General features: G+C 34.9%; 1 protein-coding gene across 3 annotated transcripts in view; it reads right to left on the bottom strand.

Moving 5' to 3' along the window:
* Nucleotides 1-24657, bottom strand: part of LOC134537820 (dolichyldiphosphatase 1-like) — a 39585-nt gene extending 14928 nt beyond the window's left edge. For 2 of the 3 annotated variants that reach the window (XR_010076048.1, XR_010076047.1), the window contains exons 1-5: nucleotides 24526-24640; nucleotides 20612-20712; nucleotides 17168-17346; nucleotides 10565-10663; nucleotides 2662-2790 (exon numbers count right to left, since the gene is read on the bottom strand). Coding sequence is in view for 1 of the 3 variants with exons in the window: in XM_063378667.1 (XP_063234737.1) it covers nucleotides 2662-2790; nucleotides 10565-10663; nucleotides 17168-17346; nucleotides 20612-20712; nucleotides 24526-24631 (614 nt within the window). In the remaining 2 variants the exon portion in view is untranslated. Of the gene's footprint in view, nucleotides 1-2661; nucleotides 2791-10564; nucleotides 10664-17167; nucleotides 17347-20611; nucleotides 20713-24525 lie in introns of all 3 variants that reach the window. The other variant, XM_063378667.1, reaches the window with a different exon arrangement.
* Nucleotides 24658-25977: the final 1320 nt, after the last annotated feature.

The following is a 25977-nucleotide window of genomic DNA, read 5'->3' as shown; positions in this document are numbered from 1 at the left end:
TTACTCAAGAACCGAAAATTTATTTTCTCTTTACGGTTGTGAAGAACTGCAAGACTGGATGGATTTATTCTTTTCACCAAGTGAGATAATTAAGTTCTAGGTAATATATTAAAACGTAAGCATCTCTGACATTTTATTTTAGTGTGGTGCATATTTGTTTCTTGTCATTTCCATCATAATGTGATAATAAAGTTTTATTTTTACATTTCCCTCTTTTTATTTTTTTTCGCCCTGGTCCCTTGAAATATGTATAAACGAGGTTATATTGTCATTTTATTTGGATCATTATTTAGTTGTGCTTGAAAATAAAATTCTTAACCTAACCGTACAAACCTCTTTTTTAACAATTAATTAATTAAGTTGATAATGTAAGGTAATTAAAGATGGTAAAGTTATAACATTATTTACAATTTACATCATAAGACATCTTTGATCATTGGCAGTGTTTGAACACGTGTTTCGTCTATGTGCAAGGTTAAAAGGCCAAATTGTGCTAGATATTCAAGGTAGCGTAACTTGATGGTAATGAACATACTTTTTTACATTATATAAGCTGTATATAATGTTAATTTCTGCACAGAAAATGAAACACAATGCAATTACATTTTTAAAATCATAAACAACCTTTTTTTTCCCTTAGTATTGTCACGGTCTGAAAATTTCATTACTTTTTTTTTCTTAAATTTATTTTACTTTTGTTTCTCGTTAGGTTATCGTGTTGGTGTACGTGCGCGTTTCCAGGCTCGGCCAGTTGATTTCGACACACGGGTAGTGGAATATAGGTTGCTGCGACGTTAGTTTGCAGGCACCGCGGGCTTTTGCGAGGCTGCGTGGTTTGCTAATTCTCGCGGGTCGCTGGCCAGGGCCCGCCGAGAGGTTGCAACACGCCGTTCCAGAAAAACCCGCTGTGTAACGTCGATTTTGTTTGTCTCTGTCATTTTCAGCTTCGTGTACTAGTTTCGAGGACTCTGTCCTGATTAGTGTTGCCATCTTGCGTCCGAATTTGGAAACGTAGGCAGAAACAATCGAACAGCGCAAGAGGGGGAGGGAGAGCTCGCTAGCGCCTGCGCAGAAGGACCTGTCGTCTTCGCTTTTTTTTGTTTTTCCTTGCGGGAGGGAGGGACAGCCATTTTCCCCGTGGTTAAGTTTTCCCGGTGTTCGTGTTTTTTCGGGGTGGCCTAGTTTTGTAGTTAAAACCTCCTTCCTGGGAGGGACCGAGGCTTTTTGCCTGGGGACCTCTCTGGAAGCCGGGTCCACGTCGGTTTGAAACAACTTTTCTCCGTCTCAAGTCAGAGGGTAAGTGGTTGGCCATGGCTCGTCCGCCACAATCATTTCTCGGGCGGTCTTCGTTCCGATTCTAAATTCAATGTGGTAATTTAAAGTAACTTAGTTTTTAGTCTTATCTTGTATTTTTTTTATTTATGATTTAAATGTAAACAGGCGCGGTACCAGGTTGGTGCGAGCAGATATGTGCTGGGTTGTAGCACAATTAATCTGAGTGGGTGCTAAGGGCTAGAGGGCAGCCATGTTGTGTAGTATAGCGTGCTGTGTACGCTAACGTAATTAAAATCATTGTAACTAAATCTTTCATCTCTTTGTTAAATTATTTATTATTAATTAATTTGCTATCCTATTTATTATTAATTTATTTGTTAAATATTTGTTTAATTATTGTTATCTTAACAGGTGGCCTAGTAAATAAAATCTGTGCTTGAATGAAATAATAATGTTTCTTTTCAGTGCATAAATCGTTCCCTACACTCCCTGTATGGGGAGAAGACTTGATCTCAAGTACCTCGACTCTACCTAACTACCCCCCCCCCCCCCCAATGTTATAGGTTATTTATTGTTTTGTGTATAGGTGTACGCGGGACGTCTGACGGAGTCACGTCACAGTATATTACTCTGTTGAACATTTCAGATGAAAATTAAGGAATTGGAATCGGATTCGAAGAATCGACCCTTTAATTTAAGAATCGAAAATGGAATCGGGATCGGTATATGTTAGGAATCGGCCCAACACTACTTAAAACCTTCAAACTATCCTCGTGGTGTGTGTGCGGACTTGTTTATCCCGTTGGTTTCGACCTTGAGATCTCTCACTCGGGCGCCTTGTTTGTCATACTGTCTTGGCTGGTGTCTTGTACTCACAGTTACAGACAAGATTTTATGGTTTTAGGTAACTGTGGATGTTGGCAAGTGTGGCCCCACCCTTTGCCTGTAGGCCCCAGCCGACGAGTTTAACTGCTCTTTAGACGTCATGAAGTACATAGTTTACAGTCGGAGCCAATTTTAGTGTTTGTTGGAGAATTTAAAAATTTAAACTGTAAGAGGAAAATATCAGGTCTTGTGCTGCAGCTAGAACATCCATTAGTAACAATTTCAAAGCAATTTTAGTAAGGCCTTTGTCTCATCCAGAACTTGTTCGGATTACTGGGACTCTACAATACATGAATAATGTTGCATAAGCAAATCATCTTGGTGTAATACATTTTACAAATTTAAAAAAAAAATATCTCGTGAATGAGTTACACTTGATCAATTGGTTAGAAATAACTTAAAAAACCATATAACTTCAAATGTTGAATTGAATATCAAATTATTCACGAATATAGAAATTGCAGACCCCCCAACTGGCAGGCAGAGGCACGCACTACTCACCACGAGGCGATGAGCGGGAACAGAGGTGTGAAGATGAGGTACGTGAGGGCGAACCACAGGGACGCAAACAGGAACCCGACCAGAGCACCGCTGAGGACTTGCTTCCACGTGTGGTACTGCAGGTACACCCTGCAACGCACATCACACATCAGCACACACATCACTACCGAGTTGTACGCTGCCAGGTCGCCGTGACACACAACGCTTCCTTGCTGGCAACTAACGTCTGCCAAGATACCCAGATATGCTATACAGCATTTTTTAAATCATTAGAAAATATTGTTATTACGTAATCTTGTTGTACAGAAAAGACTGGGTCCAAGAAACCGGGACAGTACTCAATAAGTTAACAATAATTACTGATATTGTAAGAAGCTGCTATATATATGTACCATTTAGTGCTGTAATACTAAAACAAAGTTAAGTAAAACCACTTACAAATTAGACAGGATGTTTGGTAGAAGGACAGACACAACTTTTTTGAGGGATTGTGGAGGTAATGGGGTAGTTATTACCCACATATCTCAATTCCCAAGTGTTACGGTAATGGATGATTTTTTTAAAGTTTATTTTGGATTTGGATAATTTATATGACATGTAGCATAACATTGGAAAAAGTATTAACTAAAGAATTTTTTTAAATAAAGTTAAATTAAAATTCACATTAAGTTTTTTATAATGAATTTAGAATTTGTACATTGTTTAATACATATACACATTTTGGAAACTTTGGGAGCACATAAGTCATTCATTTCTTGAAACCAATTATGTATAAAAAAAATTATATATTTAGAAAAAAAATACCTTGCAGAATACAACAAAATTTCTTTTGTGCTATTACAACTACAAAAAATTATTAATAGTGCAACTATTTTGAGGCTTTTACAAAGAAATATTTGAGAAATGAATGACATTTTAAGTTAATTTATCTTTAAATAAATAAAAAAAAGCAGAAATTGTAAATTTCCTAAAATAAGCACTTTAAACCGTATATTAGCAAATACACACACAAACATATAAATTCCAAGATGCTAATATTATAACTTAAGGGTTCGGTTCAAGGTCACGGTTGTGATTCTGTCCCGCTGGAGAGCGCTAGTAGTCACGATCAGTTGAACACTCGTTATCACAGGCATATATTCTTCCCGGGCGCCGCTGTCATTCGGGTAGGAGCGGGGGGACACGATAGTTACAACGCGGTGTTGCCATGCGTTATCTGACACGTGACGCTCGCACCAAGGGCTATGGGCTACCGAAGACACGCGGTTCCGCGGTCGCTCTGCTAGATATCCGAGGGCAGCTAGGCAGTGCCTTCTGCTTCTGCGTGTGCTATTTGCTTGCTGGTTTAACCATGGATATATTGAATAGCAGTCCGTGGACCATTTGGCCGGCTGGCTGGTGGGAAAGGCAGTCTGGTTCGATTAAGGAAAAGTTAAATAGAATATTACCTACAAAATTATATTCAAATAAAAAAACCACAGAACTAAGGGCAACATCCTAATATAAAGATTCAAGAATTAAAACATAATTATTTTTTTGTGTATTCTCAGTATAAAGTTATTTCCATAAAGGAAATATAAATTTATTTCAATGGTTTCGATTTTGGCAAACAATATTTTAATAAGTTAACGTAACTTATTTTAGTTTCCTGATATCATCATCCAATCGGTTTTAAGTACAGTAAATATTTGATACATTCAGCAAAATACGTACCGTTTGTTTCAAATGTTTAATATTTATATAAATTTGAAATTGTACCGTATTAAACTAATACTGGATTGAAAAGAATATGTTGTGTGACAAACAGAAATTCTTCAGTGCAATATATACTAATCCAGGCCAATACTTTTTTACCAATAAAACATTTATATCTTTGAGTCCTATTGACTCGCTTTTTGATTAGGCTGGGACAATATGTTACAAAACGCAAGCAGAATTAATAATAAATAAACGACATTTTAGCATTTTTTCTACAGTTTATATTCATCTCGTGGTTTCGGGTTATAAATGTCCAGAACATTTAATGCAATACTTTACTTGACCCAATATTTTTCACCCAAGATATATGTAGCCCGCGATGGCCTTGAGATCCTTACAATCTGGAGCCTTGGCTTATAACTTACATTGGACACAAAAATATTTCCTTCATTGCTGCGATGAACCTCCCCGTTTTTCACAGTCATTCGAAAGGAAACTTGACATTTGACTACTGTAAACGTAAACACTGCTTTATATTAACATAATTCCATGTAAACAATTTAGTATTTATCGAAATAATTTAGGCATCAAATAAATAACGCCCAAAAGCACCTCCTGTACTTTGAACCTCCGGAAAATCACGAATTCTACTCATTGAAAACAAAGACTTTACCACTCGCATCGGAACTACACATGCAGGTTTTATTTAATTCCAATAAATGATTGATATAAACTTAACCACGCAATGTTATGATTTATTTTCATTACCTACTTTCATTTTCTTAAAAAATGAATATGACTGAGTTATGCACAAATAATCAAATACCGAAGTGTCACGTTCATCCGACCTTTTCTTATCCAACATTTTGTATTATCCGACATCTCAAAAATAAAAACTATTCTATCGGAAACATAAACGACAATTTGTGTAATTTTTGTTGATCCCAACTCTAGGTACTGCAACTTATTATTCAGCCAGATATTTTTGTTATTTTTTGGTTGTAAAAATGTTTATTAGGTTTGAAATGTTTAAAACATTAGCAAATTTTTACGTTTATAATGTTTTTATTAGCAATTCCCTTTTTATCCGATATTTTAACTATCCGACTTTCTGCTGACCCGTTTATGTCGGATAAGCGAGACACTACTGTACGACAACACCGGGACGGCCTCCACTGCCCGGGGCGGCAGGGCCTTATGGCTAAGACCGCCGGGTCAACAAAGAAAAGGGGGGAAAGCCCTGAAAGGTCTATGTACGACCACACCAAAGATGTATAATGATTTTGTTATAGGTATTCGATGAAACTCAAGCAATATTTAGTTTCCCAGGTAAACTTGTAGAGTTACAATGTAGATCGTAAAAAAATATATATTTCTCCATGGTGCGATTTTGGTTTGTGATTATTTAAAGTATCACAATTGATTTGTCTACTATTTAACTCAAATATGATGTATTAATTACACTTAGCTTTATGCTAAGTAAAAAATTGGCATTCCAAACATATAAACTCTCGTCAGTGTTGTAATGTTACACAAATTTAGGTAAGTAAATATAAAGATTTACCGTGATAAATGTTTAAATTTTTCATACATCATACATTTCACTGATTACAAAACATAAATTTAATCACAGAATTTGATTTAGTCTCATAATACAATAAATCCAGTTACAGCTTCCTTAAAAATAGAATAATTGTGGTAATAGTTTTAAGTTGTTTTCTAGGAATTGTAAGCGGCCTGAATCGGTCTGCACTTCAGAGTCAAGATAAATCTTCTACCTGTGTCGCTGTAGTTACTTCGGGATCAGGAGGCTGGAAGTGGGGTCAGTATAAGAAATACTGGAAAATTCGTGAACACGATGCACAGTGATACAAATAAGGCCACAACTGTGATTAATTAATTGCACAAGTACTGCAGTCTTCCTTACTTTACTCTCTAGTTTTGAGTTCTTTTCATAATCGTACTATATGGTAGCAAATCAATTAATAAACGTTACCCACTAATTTTGTGAAGCTACGTAGTAAATAATCAATATCCATGTTTAACTTGAGTAAGTCCCATAAAGAATACATTATTATCAGTTAAAAGTAATAGGAAATAAATATTCTAAAGACCATGACAAATTTCTTTTTTGAACTGAATGGTTCCTGCAGTGCACTGTCTTGTGTGCTTTTCTTGTAGGTTTAATAAATATGGTATTACATATGAGGGTCTGAATATCCTGTTTCATTGTAAATTCATCCATGAAGAACTCTCAATTCGGCTGTTTTCAACAATGAAGTTTGGTAAATGCTCATTAAAATCTTCACAAACAGCCGAACTGTAAAATAAAAATAAGAATAAATGTGCTTAACAATAATAAAATAAGAAATTAGTACAAATACATATTTTAACTAAATGTTAAATACATGACTATTGTTAAGAAAGCATGCTTATTACACAGTTATTATTTGGCATTTGATTCGGAAATATTGTTTTCAGACAAAGACGTGTTGATGATGCAAAATGGTCATATGTTAATGAAATGTATCGCTACAAAACCTCGATATTCTATAATCCTATCATCTTATTAAACGTTTTTAGGGCTTAAATAGACAAACTTTTTTAATATGATTATTAGTTCTGATTTTACGTAAAGACTTTATTATTAATGAAATGCTCAGGATAACATGCTATATTTTGTTCTTATGTTGAGAATGACAATAGAGAATATTCTGTATGAAAACTAAAATTATTCATAAAATGTTTGTTCACATCGTAATTATCACTGGAGACAAGAATGATTCATTTAAGTGCATTTAAAGTAAATCTTAATTTCCGCATCGTAATAATGTAAGATGTAAATTAGCCCTATTATGTTAAAATTTTCCGTAGCAGGTTTCCTTTAAAAAAACTTACTGAGATGTACATCTAAATAGCCTTAGTTAAATATTTATAATTGTTTAATTATTTCATGTATTAAAAATAGCAAGACGAATAGTGGAACGATAATAATGCTGTGGCTATCAATCCTCGCGTATCTTTATATTATTACTTTTCTGTCGAGGTTTTCCCACTACTATGCCGAAACACACAAGACCTTAAAAATCACAGTGAAAACCTACAGCTATAACGAACATTTATCCACTTCTTAAAAATAAAAGTAGCTATTTTGTAGTGTTTTTTTCCTGTGTATAAAAAAATATTTTAGAAGTTGTGGTTCCCGGATAAAAATGAAATAGCTTCACACGAATTCTTAATTCACACTTTTTTCTAGCTCTAATTAATTCTATTTTAGCTTTTTAGCTAATTTCCTCAACTCTTTCAGCTATAATATGTATTGCAGTTGTATTTTGTATGCGCCGGCTTGAATATATGTTCTTTTTTGGGGGAAATAGTTATTTGCACTGATTTGACCTGAAGAATAAAATTTAGAATACATTTAGATTTTAAATGCTAAGGCACATTATAAAATGTTCATAAACTAATTCTATCAGTTAAATAGTTCGTTCATGTTTATCTTTTTCAAATACATGGTGAACAGCGTGCGCTGTGGATGTAATAAACAACATGTATTATTTTATTTAACAGTCTGAAATAAAAGATGGAAATATTCATTTTACCTATCTATTTACAATATTAAATGAGTTGTACAATTTAACTTGCTTTACATGTCATTTAAATGTTCGGTATTTTGAATATATATTTATAAATTAAGAGGTAAAAAAATCGCTGCTACTAATAACTGTCCAAGCAATGTTACAACGACTCATCCATCTAGTTGCTCACTTAATGGTCCTTAGAAAAGCACTGTTCACCGTATCTTAAATTGCTAACAGCTCGGCTGTAAGCAGACTATTACCAAGGTAACGACTGGACATTGAGTCAGAAGTTCTTTGATGTGGTAATGCACAGCATCGCGAAAATTCGCCCCCTAAGAAGTTTGGCGCAAATTATACTGAAGATTATGGAAGAAAATAAACGTAGTTGCAGTTACTAAGTGACCACTTCACTACATAAACCTAAATGTAATTTTCATATATATATATATATATATATATATATATTCCAGCCTCATGGACCATCTAAATTAACTTACAATTAACTTTGTTTAACATAGGCCTAATCAATGGCTACCATATCAAAATTATTTCAAGGGCTTGTCGAATTACTACAATTTCGTAAAAAAAGTTTGTAAAGAAAAATAATTTTTTCCTGTTGTTCGAATCAAATACAACCATGTTATAAAAAGAGCAGCATAATAACTTTGTGAGTATAATAATTGTAGTCATTGGCATGATGATAGTATTACATTCTCTTGTAAGTAAGAAATTGTTTAACTGTTAAATGTATTAATATCCTACTTAGTAATATTCATTTTAAAACATTCAATATTTCAACTCCAATAATTTCAGCACTGACTAGTTTTAAAAACTTTGATACCTTATTTTATTTTACAGGTTCCCGTGTGCCAGCAGAATCTTTATTACTAATGCCTAAAATTTATTTCAAATTCTCTGATCCAGATTTAGACGTACATAGGTATTTTGATAGTTTAAATAGTTTCATCGCATTTTTATGCAGTAATTGAGCTTAGATAGTTTCTTGTGAAATTGTTGCTTTTCAACGCTCACTCTTTACGTCTGCCAGTCCGGGGCGGATGGACAAATAAATTATATAAAAAAAAAATTATACAATTTTAACTAAATTCATGGCACACACGAAATTCTGATCCAAATTCCTTCCAAAGGTACATAGCGGCTTCAGCTACGGTCACCTGAAATAATACTGGGGAATATCGCATAGAGTGTTGCACATTTAAACTGTATTGCTTGCAATCTTTTAAAAAGGCTTGCTGAATTTATAGGCAGGAAAAATAATAAAACTTTAAAATGTGTATTGTTTTTCTTGTAAGGCTGTATGTACCATACACAACCTATAAGGCTAATAAAAACTTTTACGAATGAAATATATATTAATTTCCTGCTGGAAACCTTTAGCCCTAAGCCGGTTGTTCACTACAGAATTATATACTGTACTGACTGTGTTGATTTCAAAAGCATACTCTAGCCGTAAAACCCATAAAAATCATATGGACGAGTGGCCGCTATGCGCGTTAGAAGTGATGTATCAATATATGTAAGTGATAGGGGAATAATAATGTCTACGAATGTGTGGATTGTGTGCAAGTATGCAAGTGAGCAAGTAGACAAATGCGCAAGTATTCAATTAAGCGAGTGTGCTATAATGCAAAAATTTCATTGAGCACCTCACTCCTGAGCCCCGTTCCCCTATCCTCCTTCGAATACGACACTGCTGATAGTTAGTTACCCTGTAAGCGTTACGCTTTTGTTATTCTGACTACAACATCGCCTCATCTTACTTTACCAGCTGTAAAAAGGTTACAATTAAATTTTTTAAAATTATTGTTGCATCATATAAATATATACCATTTACTTTGACGTTTTGATGCTAGAAGAAGCTTCATTCGATTTTTCATGGACTTTCTACGGTGAGATAAAGGTCGCGAGATCTTGGAACACTTACGCCAATTTCTTCCCATGGCTGTAGCGTAGCAACTGGAGAATTGAACCGAGGAACAAAATCACTTGAAGTGCGGGTTTACTGTCGCGTGACAGCTGAAGATAAGGGGTGGATGAGGGGGAGATAGGCGAAGTGGCAACTAGGTCGTTCCTTCTCTCATTCCATCTTGTCCGCCGCCGGCGGAACACATATTACCAGCGTGCATTGCAGCCTATACATCAGGCACTTCCACAATATACATTTAAAAAATTTGGTGTTGCTTGTATATTTAACCAGATACATTGCCAAAGCCAAGGACTTTTCGTGAGATTGAGATATTACCAACGTTGTTACGAGATGATTAAGGGGGTAGAACATACTGACTGATAATTGTGACAAAATTAAAACTTGATTTTACAATATCAAACTTAAAAACTTAAATTAAATTAAAATTGTTTTCGTAGAAACCTGTATGCTTATAATATCTACAATTTGGTGTTTGTTTTAGTTTTCTATTACAATAACTGACGGAATCGCGTGCATTTAAGTTTAACCTGTAAATCCCTATCCCGCCATTCGGCTAGCATGGGAGTGAACCGAGCCCTTAAGAATAGAGACTGTGATGTATTAAATTCACGAGACAATTGCCAATTTTAAGTAGTATGTTAATGTGTGGTATCTATGTATTTGCAATATATATTACCTGCTGATTGTGACTAGCGTAGAAACTAAAATACATGTAACTGAAATAGCAGTTTTCCACATATTTTCTAATAATGTGTTGTTATTTATATGATGCAACCTGCAACAGAAGAGCAAATATATATCAAAAGAACTAAAAAACATCCACAGTAACAGTAAATACACAATGTAACATATGTATATTGGTTAAAACTGTAAAAATAAAAATAAATGCATTATAAACATTTATCTCATCAACTATACTGTTTGCAATTTCAATACAGCATCATGCAGTTAAATAAAATATGGTTCATTTGAAACGTAACATTTTGTGAGGTGGCAGCATGATCAAATATGTCATGATTATCTGCATTATAACTACTAATTTACTAAAACATATGTCCTTACTAAACTACGGACCATTTGGTAAGGAAAAACCAATTAAATGTTTAAAAGATTGACTTATTTTTGAGAAATTACTGTTTATAGTTAACATTGCAAAACCTGTGCATTGGCATGGCTCCCACCATTTTTTTGCTTTAATTAGGTTAAAGATCCTGTAGTTCTCCATACATAAGAAATTATATATTGTGGATTTGGATTTTGCGATACAGTAGAAGGTAGATAAGAATTTAAAAAAAATGAGTCCCAACTGTGCATCCAAACCCAAACGTCAACCATTGACAGGGATGTTATGTGCTATAGCTTGACAGAAAAAAGAATTATTACATTTGATACACGCAATGACAATTACTTTCAGGTTACGTGCTATTTCACTAAACAAGTCTGTGCTTCACGCCTCCATACTGCTTAACAACATCCCTGTCACTGCATTACAAAATTCAAATACAAAATATACACATATATACATATATCGAGAGCCGCGCTAATATACAATTACAAAGGCCGCTTCACTGCACAGGCTACATAATGTAACATATAAATGACAATTTCTCAGACCCGTGAGAATTTAGAAATGCTGTTTTCAGGGCAAATAAAGGAACGTCTTTAGAGTTCAAAAAAACCAACTTGAAGTTTTATTATTTTATTTACGTAAAAGCCGCAATGTTAATGTGATATATGTATAGTATTAAGGTTGGAAAGAGTGTGAGGGACATAGTGTGTGGTGAAGTTGGTAAGGCACGGGACACGTGACGAAGTGTGGAATAGATGTAACGGGAATAAATGTATTGTAATTAGCAGTAATAAAGATTAAATGAAGAAGCAAAATATTAATGTGTTAAACATTACAATGTGGCGACGAGGATGGGATTGAATCCAGTGTGTATCCGATGGGTCCTTAAGTGTCAAATCCTGACTCTTAAAAAAGAAAACTACAGAGGCCAAAATGGCTGAAGAAACGAGGTATCTCTCGGCCGGAAACTTTACGCAATTTAAGCTGGGAGAAGACGACTGGGAAATATGGTGTGAGAGACTTGAACAGTATTTTATAGCAAATGAAGTTGAGGAAAAACGTGAGCCAATATTATCGACATTGTTGGGTAATGAAGCATATGCCTTGCTAAGGGATTTGTGTTCACCCAAGAGGCCGCCAGAATTAAAATTACCAGAAATTATGACGTTCTTGACGAACCACCTGAAGCCAAAGACATCTGAAGTAACAGAGCGATACAAATTTAAGAAGAGAAAACAACTACCAGATGAATCAGTTGCAGAATATGTGGCTACTCTAAAGCGATTATCGCTTAACTGCAAATTCTCAAACCTAGAAGAGAATATTCGAGACCAATTAGTATGTGGATTGCGCAAGTCTGGATTCAAAAACGATTACTTAGTGAACCAAAATTGACTTATGAAAAAGCTATTGAACTGGCTATAGCATTTGAAACATCAGTGCACGAAGTAGAGGAAATGAAGAATGAAAGAGATTCCACAGAAGGAATAAACATTAATTATACACGCGTTCAAAGGAATTCCAGAAATATGGCACCTAAACAGCAATAGCGCCAGTATTGTGTTTTGTGTGTGGTAGATCAAATCATAAGGCGTATCAGTGTAAGTACAGAAGATATAACTGTAGGGCGTGTGGTAAACAGGGTCATTTGCAAGCAGTGTGTAGGAATCAGCAAGAAGTGAGATCTCGTGAAGGGGAGATACACAAGATAGAAGCTGCACAAAATGATAAAAACTGCAAATGTGCCGCTAGTGAAGACAGAAATGTGGAATACAGAAGACTGAGTGATAAGGTAACACCCCAACAAACTGTAGAGGTCAGTAGTACTACAAGTAGGAAAGACAACTTTGACTAGTTACTAAATATGCAGAATAGTCATGTTGAAACTGACATTAATTATGTTAGTGCAGATGAATTTGAAATAGAAGTACTAGTTGAGGGTAAACTAATTAAGTTTGAATTAGATAGTGGCTCAAATGTTTCAGCAATAAGCGAGGACATGTATTTTAATAAATTTAAGGGTGTAGAAATGCAAAAAACAGAAAGGAACTTTAGAAGCTTTTCAGGGGATGTAATTGAATGTGTTGGGATAATTGAGGTTAATGTTAAATTGAATGGTAAAACAAGAAAAATGTTATTGCATGTAATAAAAAATGGGGGGCCAAAACCCCTGTTTGGTAGAATGTGGATGAAAGAATTTGGTTTGACAATACATAACATACAAGTTGACAACTTAGTTATGAACCTGACAGCAAAATATCCAGAAGTGTTTACAGATAAGTTAGGCTTGTATAACAGAAGTGAGCTAAACTTAGAATTAAAAGAAGATGCCAAGCCAATATACTATCAGCCATATTCAATACCCTATGCTTTGAAAGACAAGGTTGAAAACGAAATTGATCGTTTGGTAGAAATGGGGGTACTAAAACAAGTAGATCACTCAGATTGGGGTACGCCTATTATTCCAATTGTAAAAGATGATGAAACTAAGAATAACAGGGAACTTTAAGATCACAGTTAACCAGTATTTGAAAGTAGACAGGTATCCAGTTCCTAAAGTAGATGATCTATTAAGCACTTTAAATTTGTAAAGCTGGACTTGTCAAGAGCTTATAATCAGATTAAATTGAGTCAGCAGAGTAAACAGTTACTAAATATTTCAACACACAAGGGTATTTTTGAATATCAACGATTGGTATATGGTGTGGCATCTGGACCTAGTTGGTTTCAAAGGGAAATGGAGAAATTGTTGCAAGATATACAAGGTACTGTTGTTTTCATAGATGATGTATTAATCAGTGGCAAAACAACTGAGATAGTAATAAATCGAACTGAAAGGGTGTTGGAATGACTGAGATATTGTGGTTTAACCTTACAGTTAAACAAATGTGAATTCCTAAAAAATGACGTGAAATTCCTTGGTTATGTTGTGGATGAAAATGGTTTTCACATGGATCAGGATAAAGTGGAGGCCATTGTAAATGCACCAATTCCTAGAAATTTAGATCAGTTGCAAGCCTTTCTGGGTTCAGTAAATTATTACTCTAAATTTGTACCAAATATGTCTAAAAAATTGAGGCCCTTGTATGACCTTTTAAAAAAGGATGCCAAGTGGGTGTGGTCGGAGGCATGTGAATGTTCATTTCAGGAAATTAAGGAGATTTTATCATCTAACACAGTGCTGGCACAGTATGATCCAGAGCGGAGAATTATTTTAACTTGTGATGCAAGCAGTTATGGTTTAGGTGCTGAAATTAGCCAGGTGGGTAAAGAAGGAAATGAAAGACCCATAGCTTATGCTTCGAGATCATTAACGAAGGCAGAATTAAATTATTCCCAAGTGGAAAAGGAGGCTTTAGCAATTATTTTTGAAGTAAAAAAATATTATCAGTACTTATATGGAAGAGAGTTTGTGTTGGTAACTGACAACAAACCACTAGTATCGATATTTGGTCCTAAAAAAGGAATTCCATCCATGGCAGCTAGTAGACTGCAAAGATGGGCAGTATTTTTATCGGGATTTACATATGCAATAAAACTGGTGACTTCTAAAGAGAATCGGGCTGATGGGTTATCTAGATTACCACTTAGCAATGTGTATCAAACTCAAATTGAAGCAGACGGGTCTTCCTATATTAATTTTGTTGCAAATGAGGTACCTGCGGTAACTATTCAGGAGGTTGCGAATGAATCCAAGGATATCATTGTCAATAGAGTAATGTAATTTGTTCTAAAAGGTTGGCCGGAAACCAAACTGCCAGAAGTTTTTAAACCATTTCAGAATAAGCGACATGAATTGAGTGTAGACAGAGGTTGTTTAATGTGGGGCCATAAGTTGATGATTCCGAGGAAACTTTACGGGGTATTATTAACAGACTTGCATACTGGCCATATGGGCATAGTAAAAATGAAAAGCTTGGCAAGGTCATATTTTTGGTGGCCATCCTTAGACCAAGACATTGAAAAACAAGTGAAGGCCTGTGATACTTGTATACATTTCCAGACAAATCCTCCAAAGGCAGAATTGAGTAAATGGCCTTGGCCATCTGGACCAAATAGAAGATTGCATGCTGATTTTTGTGGCCCCATTCACAGTAAAATGTTTTTGGTGATAATGGATGCTTATTCAAAGTGGGTGGATGTGTTTGAGATGAGTAAAATTACATCAACCAAGACAATTATCGCATTCCGGCAATATTTTTGTACATGGGGTTCACTAGGATTGATTGTGACAGATAATAGACCTAGTTTTATGTCAGGCAAATTTGCAACATTTCTTCAGAATAATGGGGTAAGGCATATAACTACAGCTGTATATATGCCTCAATCTAATGGGGCTGCAGAAAATTGTGTGAAGACATTCAAGGCTAGTTTTAAAAAACAAATACTAAAAGGTGCAAACACAGTGAGAGCAGTTCAGTCGTTCTTGTTTATGTATCGAATCACTCCCCATATAACGACTGCATGCTCTTTAGCGGAACTTCAGCTAGGCCGTAAGCTACGCACAAGATTGGACTTGCTAACTCCTGACAATAATAACATCTTCGAGAAGCAACAGCAGGAGCAGGACAAAGATAGTTTGAGAAATAGGACACGTAACTTTACTGTGGGTAGTCCAGTGTACATCAAGTACTATACCAGCAGAGCTGTAACTTGGCTTCCCGCAAAAGTTGTTAGAAAGTTAGGTGATGTGATGTTCGAGGTACAAACTAATGATAACAGTGTTCAAAAGGCATGTTAATCAAATGGTAAAACGTCTGAACAATCCTTCTGTAAAAAAAATCATCTATAATCGACATTCCTATTGATAGCAATGTACATAGCAGTGAGGGGGTAGGTGATTGTTATGGGAATGAATGTGTTCATTCACCTTTGGGTAGTCAGGAGGAGGCAGAAGTCAGTGGGAATGAGAACGATGATTTTAAAGGTTTTTTAGTAATGAGAAATGAAGCAGTGGAGAATGCCAATATGGATAAAACAGTAAGGAGGTCAGGCAGACAAGTAAAACCTAGACAAATACTGGATTTGTAATTGTCATGAGAGTGTGAATGTTGCAGAAAATAGAATAAGACTGTACGAATAAGTGAAACATTGTAATACCTTTGAATTGTTTTATGCTAAGTTGTAAAAACCTAATATTTTTATGTGTTAAACATTACAGTTAAAATTTTACTTTGCAACTTCTTCAATGTAGATACTTGGTATATTCAAACTATGAAATATTATAATTGAAGCTACAATTATAAATAAAAACTAAGTATTTTTTTCAATATTTTTTTAGTGACATTTAAGCTCAGATAAGAACAAATAAACTCAACTTTTTAAGTGTATTACAAAAATAAATTATTTATTTTAAAATTGAAACTAAGTATGTACTCATTGAGATTAAGTTTTTTGTTTATTCCAAAGAATGGATACATAACAGTATTTAGGTGAACATGCAGACATTGTCAAAGTCTCTTGTCCCATCTACTACTTGCAAAATGTTATTGACTCTGCCACAATAAGTGGTAGGTTTCTTAGCGAACGTTCCAATACATAGTAACAAGAAAATAAACATAATTTACAAGACTGAGCCAGAAGGCGCAACGGTAAAACAGAATCTCATTGGGAGGACCCGGTACGGAAATTCTTCCTGATTTCGGTTTTCCTAAATACTTCAAGCAAGTGCTGGGATGGTTCTACCAATGACGTCTGATTGTCGCCAATTCAACTAACTTGCATTGTATGTGAACATCATAACAAAATTAAAACAATTTGAAAATTATAATTGTTTAAAGGCTAAGCACCTTGCAATGAATGAAGTTAATATTACTCTCAAACAGAACCAAAATACATATAGAGAAATATGTTATTACAAAATCGTAGCTGAACAAAAGGCGAATAAAATGACAAAAAACATTACCAAATACCACCAAAAAAATTCTGGAAAATTTTCCTATTCATTTTTATTTAAGTAAACTATATTAATAAGTAAAACACAAACATTAAAATAGTGCCCGAAAGATCAAAAGGATAAATGACTAAAAGAAGTGTCAACAAACTTGAAGAGAAAAAAAAGGGGGGAGGGGACTAGAGAGAATTATTTGTGAAGAATTACTAACAAATAAAAACCAAAGTAACTACTGAGAAAAAATTAAGGCCTAACTAAGAAACTAGCTTCAGACTGTTGACTGCACCTGAATCGCTGAAGGGCAGTTATCTACTTACCTAATAAAAACAAAATACAAAACATAGGTGGAGAAAAACCACATAAACTGTGAGTGAGATGAAGGCATCCCGTACTCTGTGTACAGAGCATTCCTGTGTATAGGGCGCGCTTCGCAGAAAGTATGCTTCAGTATCAAGTTCAATACTTCATTCAATCCAGTGCCAAGAAAGAATGTTATCTGCAAACAACATACAACTACGTCAAGTGACCAACGATGAACTATACAAGTATAAAAATACACCCTAGCAGTTAAACTATGGCCACACATGGTGCTATGCTCGTTATGTTCGCGATGTTCGCTACTCGAGTAAAATATAGCCAGCTGTATATCAGGTGGTGGTGTTCGCTATGTTGGCAACATCGCCAGGTGTTTGGTTGTTGGCTATTTTTCCAAAACGTCGCTGACTTCGCACATGTACAGATACACAAAAACATGTTTTCGCGTGGAGTTGTGCTGTAATTATGTGTTTGCTTTTAAATTGGTATTATGTCAATGGAAAGTTCATTGAAGAAGTACGAAAATATCCATGTTTATGGAATAAATCAATAGAAGAATATAGAAAGCAAGATATGCGAGATAATGCATAAGATTTCATTTCATAGGAGGTTATTAACAACATAATAATTATTGGAATGGATTCCCATAGTTCTTAATTTTCCTTTTATTCCATTGACGATTAATCATGATTTTTCTTTTCAATTTTATTCTTGATGAGAACAAAAATTCTATAAGAATGAGTTGTATTTATTCTGAAATAATCCATAAATTTGGCTTTGTTCTCACGCACTTCATGAACCCATTTCTTTCTTACATTTACATATTTCAAGAGCCAGCAAAATATTATTGTCGGACTTATCACTTTAATCCCTCAGCATGCTTCTCTGATATCATGAACTAGATTATCCTGTGTGGCCACCTGATGCAGCGAACACATCGAACGTAGCAAAAATCATGAACATAACGTAGCTTTCTTTGTGGCCCCACCTTTAGGGCAGTATATCAACATATACTGACGTGCAAATACAGACACCAACATAGCACTGTCAGTATAGCATATCAGCACCTCTGAAGGAACATGGCAGTAGAACCCTGTTATAATGTTTCTCAAGGGAGCTTAAGAAAAAAAAACAATATAAGCAGGAAATATAAATTTAGCACTTTTCAGTATTTGAACGTTTTACCAACTGAATCATCAAATTATGTGAACAAATTAAAATTTAAAACCACTAATGAATACACTTGATGCTCGAAATTGCTTAACCCATTTGCATCCACTCACTTTAATGTTAGACATACCATGGAATCCATAAACTTTTTTATATATTACTATTATTAAAGTTATTTTCTATTTTCATTATATTTTTATTTTTTTAAATAAAATTTTAAAAATAGTTTAAGTTTCACGATAATATACCATTGTTATAACAAGACTAGCTACTCTGAGGGGTTATTTTCATTCTTAAGGGATTTTTTCAAGTTTTTTGGGCAGATTAGCCATTTTGCGTAACAGTACGCCTATGGTGTTATTGGCCAGAAAAACAGCTGCGTACTAGTACGCTTGTAGATGCAAATGGGTTAACCAAGCCAACAATTTTTCAACCACCATGCTTCCAGGTTTTATTTTGTCTTTAAAGACCCATCCACACAATGATTCACGAGATGAAATAAATTAAACTCTTATTAGCAAAGAAAACACATTATATTTTATTCTTGTCATTGTGGAGTAGTTGGCAAACAAAAATATTGTATAACTATGCATGCACTCTGAAAACACACTACATAGAATGGCAAGGAATGGAAGAATTTGTAATTTTTTTTCCCTTCAAGACAAGGGCGCCAACAAACATGTAACTACGAACATTATGTACCTTTGATATAATAAATACAAAGTGTTTGCCAGCACTAACATGTAGTGCTTGTGTTCTGGCAAACTTACCTTTTTTTATATAATTATAATTGAACAAACTACATCTATGGTATAGCAGTGATGTAAACAACATTATATAGGGTTCTACTGCCTATCTATTGTATATCTACTATGAAATTAATATATATTTTTTAATTCTGCTTAAGTTCACATTATATGTATATTACACTCTTCCCCCCATTTCAGTTTTTATAAATTTTAGTATAAATTAAATTTTTTTAAAATACATACACAACATCTTTTTACAGCCCTACATTTTACACATCTGATAACTAAATTTAAAATTAATTTTTCTGTAGTTCCATCATAGTGCTAATGCAAAACCGTGTACATATTTTGTTTCTGTATATAATGTTTCATGAATAGTGTGTTTCCTGCTTATATTTGCTTTATGAATTTCAATAAATTAAAAAAAAAAGTTATAATTTTCAACATTTATCCCATCTATGAAGGAACATCTTGTTCATTATATATTAAAAGGTTTACTTTATACTTTACATGCATTTTTGTTTAATGTACCTACTAACTGACTAGTTGTGTAATTTGTAATATTTGAAAAATATCACACTTAAATGATTAAATTTATTTTTCTTTAGTTAACTTGAAAACATAAAGCCAAGTGATTTAATATTTAATCCAAATTTGAAAGCTAGTTTTGTCAGTATCGCTGATGTCAAGTGTATGTGTTCAACAAATTGTTTAATTTGTCATTTAGTTTTTCATAAATAATTTTTTTTTATGAACTGGGAATAGCATATGCTGATATCTAGTTATTTTTGATGAATTACTGTCAAACTATGCTTTTCCATTGGTTTTAAACATTTCTTTGAGTTGAAAGTCCAATAGTAGTTTGATTTGAGCCTAAGTGTTTACTTACCAAGATTTCTATATAGCCCAGGCTTAACAAATATTACAGTTTCCTTTAGAGTGATGACAGTAACCTGATATTTTGAACGACTTATGACACTACTTTACTTGAGACTTTGAATTAACCTAATTTAAGATAGTGGAATACATGTGAGGAGCTATTTCAAGGAAACAGAAGTATTTTAATTACATATATAGAAAGTGACGACAGTCCACTTGAGCAGTTAGAACATTTATTTAGTTTTAAAGAAAGCAAATTATACTATGAGTAGCTTACACAACCAAGTTCTTACTTTGAAGTGGGAATCCTTTTTACGATTTGTATGGCATGACTATAGTCTTTTTTTCAGCATCATTCTAAACTGTTTAATGCTCATGACACAAACGCAAAATTTTTGGACAGAAATTATGGACCTACGTCAGTGCGTAGCATTTATCTGTGCAACACACAGACTGTCAAAAAATTCTTTATCTGTCTTGCTTTTCTGCGACGAGTCTGCGGATTCATCTAGCCATCTACCGAAGAGATGGAAGTTAGAGAAAATGACAAGAGTCAATACACCAAAATTATTATTTCTGTTTTTACTTCATGAAAAGACAGCCCACATTGCAGCCGTCACTCGCCAGAGAGCTCGTACTGCCACTTACCGTGTGCATATCTCTTCTGAAGAGTATGAGTGCTACGAAGCCAGAGATTATGCCAAACGGCATCAGACTGATGATTGCAAACAGTTTGCCAAGCCAGTCCCCTGCAAGCAAGAGCAGCATATATACAACCAGATCAATTGGGATTGGAGCAGATCTAAAATTAGCGAAATCATGGGTTAGCAGCAGAATTAATTTCAGAAAAAATTAATACAAGACAACGAACAAAACAAAAATATCTTTCCTATTGTGAAGACTGTTTAATATTCAAATTTAGGACTAAAGAAGAAGCAGTAATTTGAATAATTATTTACTGTATAATTTTTTATTGTGATATGCCCACCGACAGTATTGCACTAAAATGGTGAGCACGAACAGAAAGTACAGTACAACACAAACCAGAACCACGCAAGAGTGAGTAACACCTATAGGTAAGCACCACCCGCAAGTGGCTAAGTGCAAACCTTGAGCACCGTATGCAAACGGGGACAACAATAAATAAAACACTTATAAATAATAAAGGAAACTCAACAAGGACAAAATAAACAATTGACATAAACCAACAAGACAAACAAATAAATGAATAACCAGATAATAATATTAATGACTACGCCTAGTGATAATATATTGTAACAGAAGGTATATAAATAAAATGAACATTGAAAGACTGTAGATTAAAAAGAATACGAGTGAATTACTTTACAAATTTTCAAATTTATTAAAATTGGTAAGTAACCTATACCTAAGTAATATAATTTTCGTAATATGTGCATAAAGAAGAAAAAAGATGGCTGTTAAATTGGGGAACTCTAATTCCAGTATTTCAAGAACACAAGGGCAATTAATTTTAGAGTTGTAATGGTTTTTCTATGAAAATAACACCAAGACAGACTCTACGGACGAATAGAGATGTTTAGACTTTACTTAATTTAAATATTTGGGTTGTATAATATTTTCAATTTCATCACAGTCTGTTGAATTGATGGAATTACAGATTACAGAACAATATTCAAGTTTTGACCTAATAAGAGAGAAATAAAGAGAAAGGATTGAATCTGCATTAGTGGCGTGAAACCTAATAAATTTTATTAAGGTTTGAGTTTTTTTTGGAACTGGAGATATAAGGTTTGAGTGTTTTTGGAACTGGAGATTAGGAAATTAACATGTTGGTGAAAATACAGTTCAGAATCTAAAAACATTCCTAGATCTTTTACAGAGAAAATTTTACGTAAGATAAGATTGTGAAACATATAATTGGTTAGTATGGGTTTGTATTTCTTAGTGAAAGAAATCATTTTGGCCAAAATTTGGAACGAATGCGCATGGGGGCCGCTCATCCCTACTTAGCCGGCTATGGCCTTTGAAAAAGCTGTACTATTTTTCAGATGGTTCAGCTGCACAGTACAAATATCGTAAGAAATTTCTGAACCTTGACTATCACAATGAGAACTTTAATTCTACATCACATGGGAAGGGAGTTTGTGATGGAGTTGGGGGTACGGTAAGAAGGCTTGATGCCAAAGCTAGCCTCCAAAATCCATTAGAAAATCAAATTCTAACACCTTTTCAATTTTTCAGTGGGGTGTGAAAATTTTCCCATCTATTACATATTTTATGTAACCAATGAAGAGTATATATTATGAAGAAAAAATTCTAAAACCAAGGTTTGAAAAAGCTGTAGCAGTCTTTAGGACCCAGAAAATTCTAAGCCTTCATCTCGCTAGATCTGGTAGTGTAGGCCAGCGTCACTGCCGCGAAGGCCAATGTCACTGTTTAAGTACTTGTGGGTCGTTTTTCCAGAACCGACAAGAGCGGTTGTGATGAAAATTTGTGTGTGCAAGTATTAGGGGCAATACAATTTATATTTAAGCTGGAATCTATAATTTTTCTGTCACTTAGTAGGGATGCAAGACTGTTCCCTTTTCTTTTTACATCACATCATACGAAAAGTGTGTGATGAGGTCACCAAAATTTGACATGCAATTGGTTGTGGCTTTTGTCATAAATACTTGTTACAGGCACTGTACAACGCTCACTGCATTGCCACTGGAGAGTCCTATGATTACTTTCACGGCGGCCCACTATGGATTGTTCGACAATGCCATTTGCAGTGTCCTGGAAATGAATAATAATTTTGCCAAACATTATTTCATTTTTCCTGCACCATAAAAGCTCTGGGAACATGTAAATAATGTTAAGAAATACCAAATTTCTGTTTCATCACTCAGTATTGGAGATTTACACACTGCTCGTATTAGGTTTTGGTATACTTGTAACCATTATAGGGGAATGCAGTCTTAGGGTAGAAGAATATATCCATGGTAATACTGTTAAATAGTTTAAAATATTACTGGATTATAAAAAAAAAAAAGATAATACAACTGGTACTAGCCCATGGTGCACAAGGGATGAACTCGCTAACTTGTATTTTGGTTTAGCGAGCTAGGGTTTGTTGCAAGCATAATTATTGTAGTTAGGTACTTGAAGTTGTTAATAAAATTTTGTATATTTGGTAGGATTTATTCTTACTGTGCCTTTCTTAATAGCATCCATTACTCTTTGTATTTATCGCTCAAAATTGCCAATGATTTGAGCCAAACTATCTCACCTTGGACAACTTGAAACCAGCAAGGCTGGCAGTTCTAGGGAGAAAAAAAATGTATTTAATTTTATTAAGATCTAGATTGCTCCTAGCTTGGAGGTGAGTTTGCAGTGCCTCCCCAGAAGGGGGAAAGATCGCAGTTTAAACTATCAAATTACTTACTGAAAATACAGATTAGCAGCAGCAGGGCTAGATGACATGTATGTGCTTAAGAGCCCGTCTACAATAGTCCGAACCTGTGTGTGGTCCGTGTCCTTATCCGAATGTTAGTGACGTCACATTGTCTCACCGAAAACTGCCCTGTCCACAATTGCGATGTCCAATGTCCGAATGTATTGATTTCTAAAGTTGTCACCAGAGCACAGTAAATGTGCCAAACCAAATGTTTTTGTTTATTGTTTTGATGCTTTGTAGTTTGAGATTGAACTTATGAAAGTTGTGGGAGTTCAATTTTACATATTTATTCAGCATTCATTTCCTTCAATAACAAAAACAAACACGTTTTTAAACGGGAATCGAAAATTCAAATATTGTGAGTGTTCTGTTCTTTTTCTGTGTCCGAAGTACACAGGTTGGGACAAAAAGTTCAAATTGACGAATATCTTCGGACAAGGTAGGTTCGGACCTTCGCCCACTTGACGCATGGCGTCAGAGGGTCACGTGGACCAATCAGCGACGAGTGTCCTTCGGACACAGTTTAAGACATTGCTATTGTAGAAGGGCAATTAAGCACACATACAGGTTTAATTGCCTGTATACTTGCACACCTATACATTTGTTTTAAATATCTGTGTACCCAAAAAATTCACTATCCATTTATTTATCTGTGAAGTTTCCCTTTAAACATACATGGTTGCCTCTCAAGTTTTTTTCCTTCTTCAGAAAAGCAACTTAAAACCTCAAAATTACCACAAACATTTCCCCATAATATTTGACGTTCTTACCATCAGCCACTAACAGAGAGTACACAACAAATATGTTAAAAACATACTCTTAAACATACCATAGGCTATGTTTTACAAAATAGTTAGGCACCGATTGTATATGATCGTAACACAACCACCCTCAAGCTTGTACACAATGACAAGACAAAGAATTGGTTTATTTCGCTAACTACTATTTGAGTATCATTAAATGACCATTACTAACGTACAGTGATTATTAAAATCAATATATATATATATATATATATCACAGCATTATTAAAAAAAAAAAATATGAAATGTTTACGGAAGAATAGAACTATTAAAGAACACAAAACGAAATCTAAGAGATATGAAGTATAAATGGTAGTTAAATCAAATTTGCAGAATACCTTGAGGATATTCAACCAATGTTAAAGACAGCGGAACCCATTCTAACCGATCATCATTTGACAGTTTAGAGTGAACAAGGAATGCTTCGTCGTCTGTTGCCGCCATCTTTCACACATCGCGTTGAACGTAGTCATAGAATAGAGAGTAGTTATAGAATGTAAACTCACACAGTAGAGTACTGGGCACTTTTGTTTGTGCCCCTGGCGGCTGATTGACGAACACTCAAGCGCGGGCCTTTCGAATCATGTAAGTTGAAATTGAAAGTGCTATATTGACATTCTTACCATACTCCAGCTGCGTAGGGAGGCAGCCTGCAGTGTAGTAATGCTTGGCATGGTCGAATCATATTATGATAGGCATCTACCTAGTAATAATGTATTTAGATTTAGGTATATGCTGGCTGGCAGCCTGGCGCGAAATGACAAAAAGTCGCCTCCCCCCCCCCCCCCCCCCAAAAAAAAAACAGTGCCACCCACTGTAATGCGGACAGCAATGTCCAAGTTCCCACCCTTTGCTTAGTAGTTTATTTCTACTCTGTCCAACTCTTCTTCAGGAATCATCCTTCTGTTTCCTGTAACCAACCTGCTTGTTATTAATGCATGAAATTTTGCATCCCGCATGTAAGCACCCAGGTTTTTCCCTGTGTCTATGCAGGTTTTACCTGGACCCAACTTATCTAGTTTTTAGTCTAGAATAGTTAGTGAGGGGAGTTAGTCATGGTGCCAATTGCTGCCATGGCTGGCCAATCCCCCTACAAGCACATGATGCATGCTTCCTCTCTCGCATGGCTTTACCCTGCATGATTAGAGCATATTGGCTTCGGCCTGAGATGCGCTTAGTCTCTTTCCCTAACCCAGACTCCTCCCAAAGACACATATAGTTTTTAGTTAGGTTAGAAAAAAAATTGACATTTTTAATCACCGCCCTTAATATTACAATTTCTGGCAATTAGATAAATGATTATTAAGCTTGCAACATTTTCTTATAATAACAATTGTTTATAAATTTTAAAAATTAAATTTATTAATCTAGAACACCACTATTCACTATGACGCGAACCCCGCTACCTCTATGAAAATTTACGTAATTTTAATACTGTTCGGGATCTCAGGGTAGGTTCGGCCTTGTGGCTAGAGGTAGTGGTTCGACACAGTAGGGCCCCCCGAGCTGTTTAGGCCACTCGGGACGCCTGAAAAGTACAAGAAAATACCGGCTGATTCCTTATTAATTTATTACGGCACAGCCCTATACATAGTGCAGACCATCCTGGCCGTAACGGTTGTCCCGAATTGAATTGTCACCTGCGTGACCACTTACTCAGTGGCGGCTCACGATTTTACTGCCTGGTAAGGTCATTCACTTGGACACGATGCGGTGATTACAAAACAAACCCTAACATAATACACTAGAAACTTGATCACAATTACACTTCCCAGTTACAATTACGTGGT

The sequence above is a fragment of the Bacillus rossius genome, chromosome 12 (genome assembly GCF_032445375.1).
Source record: "Bacillus rossius redtenbacheri isolate Brsri chromosome 12, Brsri_v3, whole genome shotgun sequence".
In the NCBI taxonomy this organism is placed as follows: domain Eukaryota; kingdom Metazoa; phylum Arthropoda; class Insecta; order Phasmatodea; family Bacillidae; genus Bacillus; species Bacillus rossius.
Note: the sequence above shows the minus strand (reverse complement) of the source record. Positions and strands in the feature narration are given on the sequence as shown.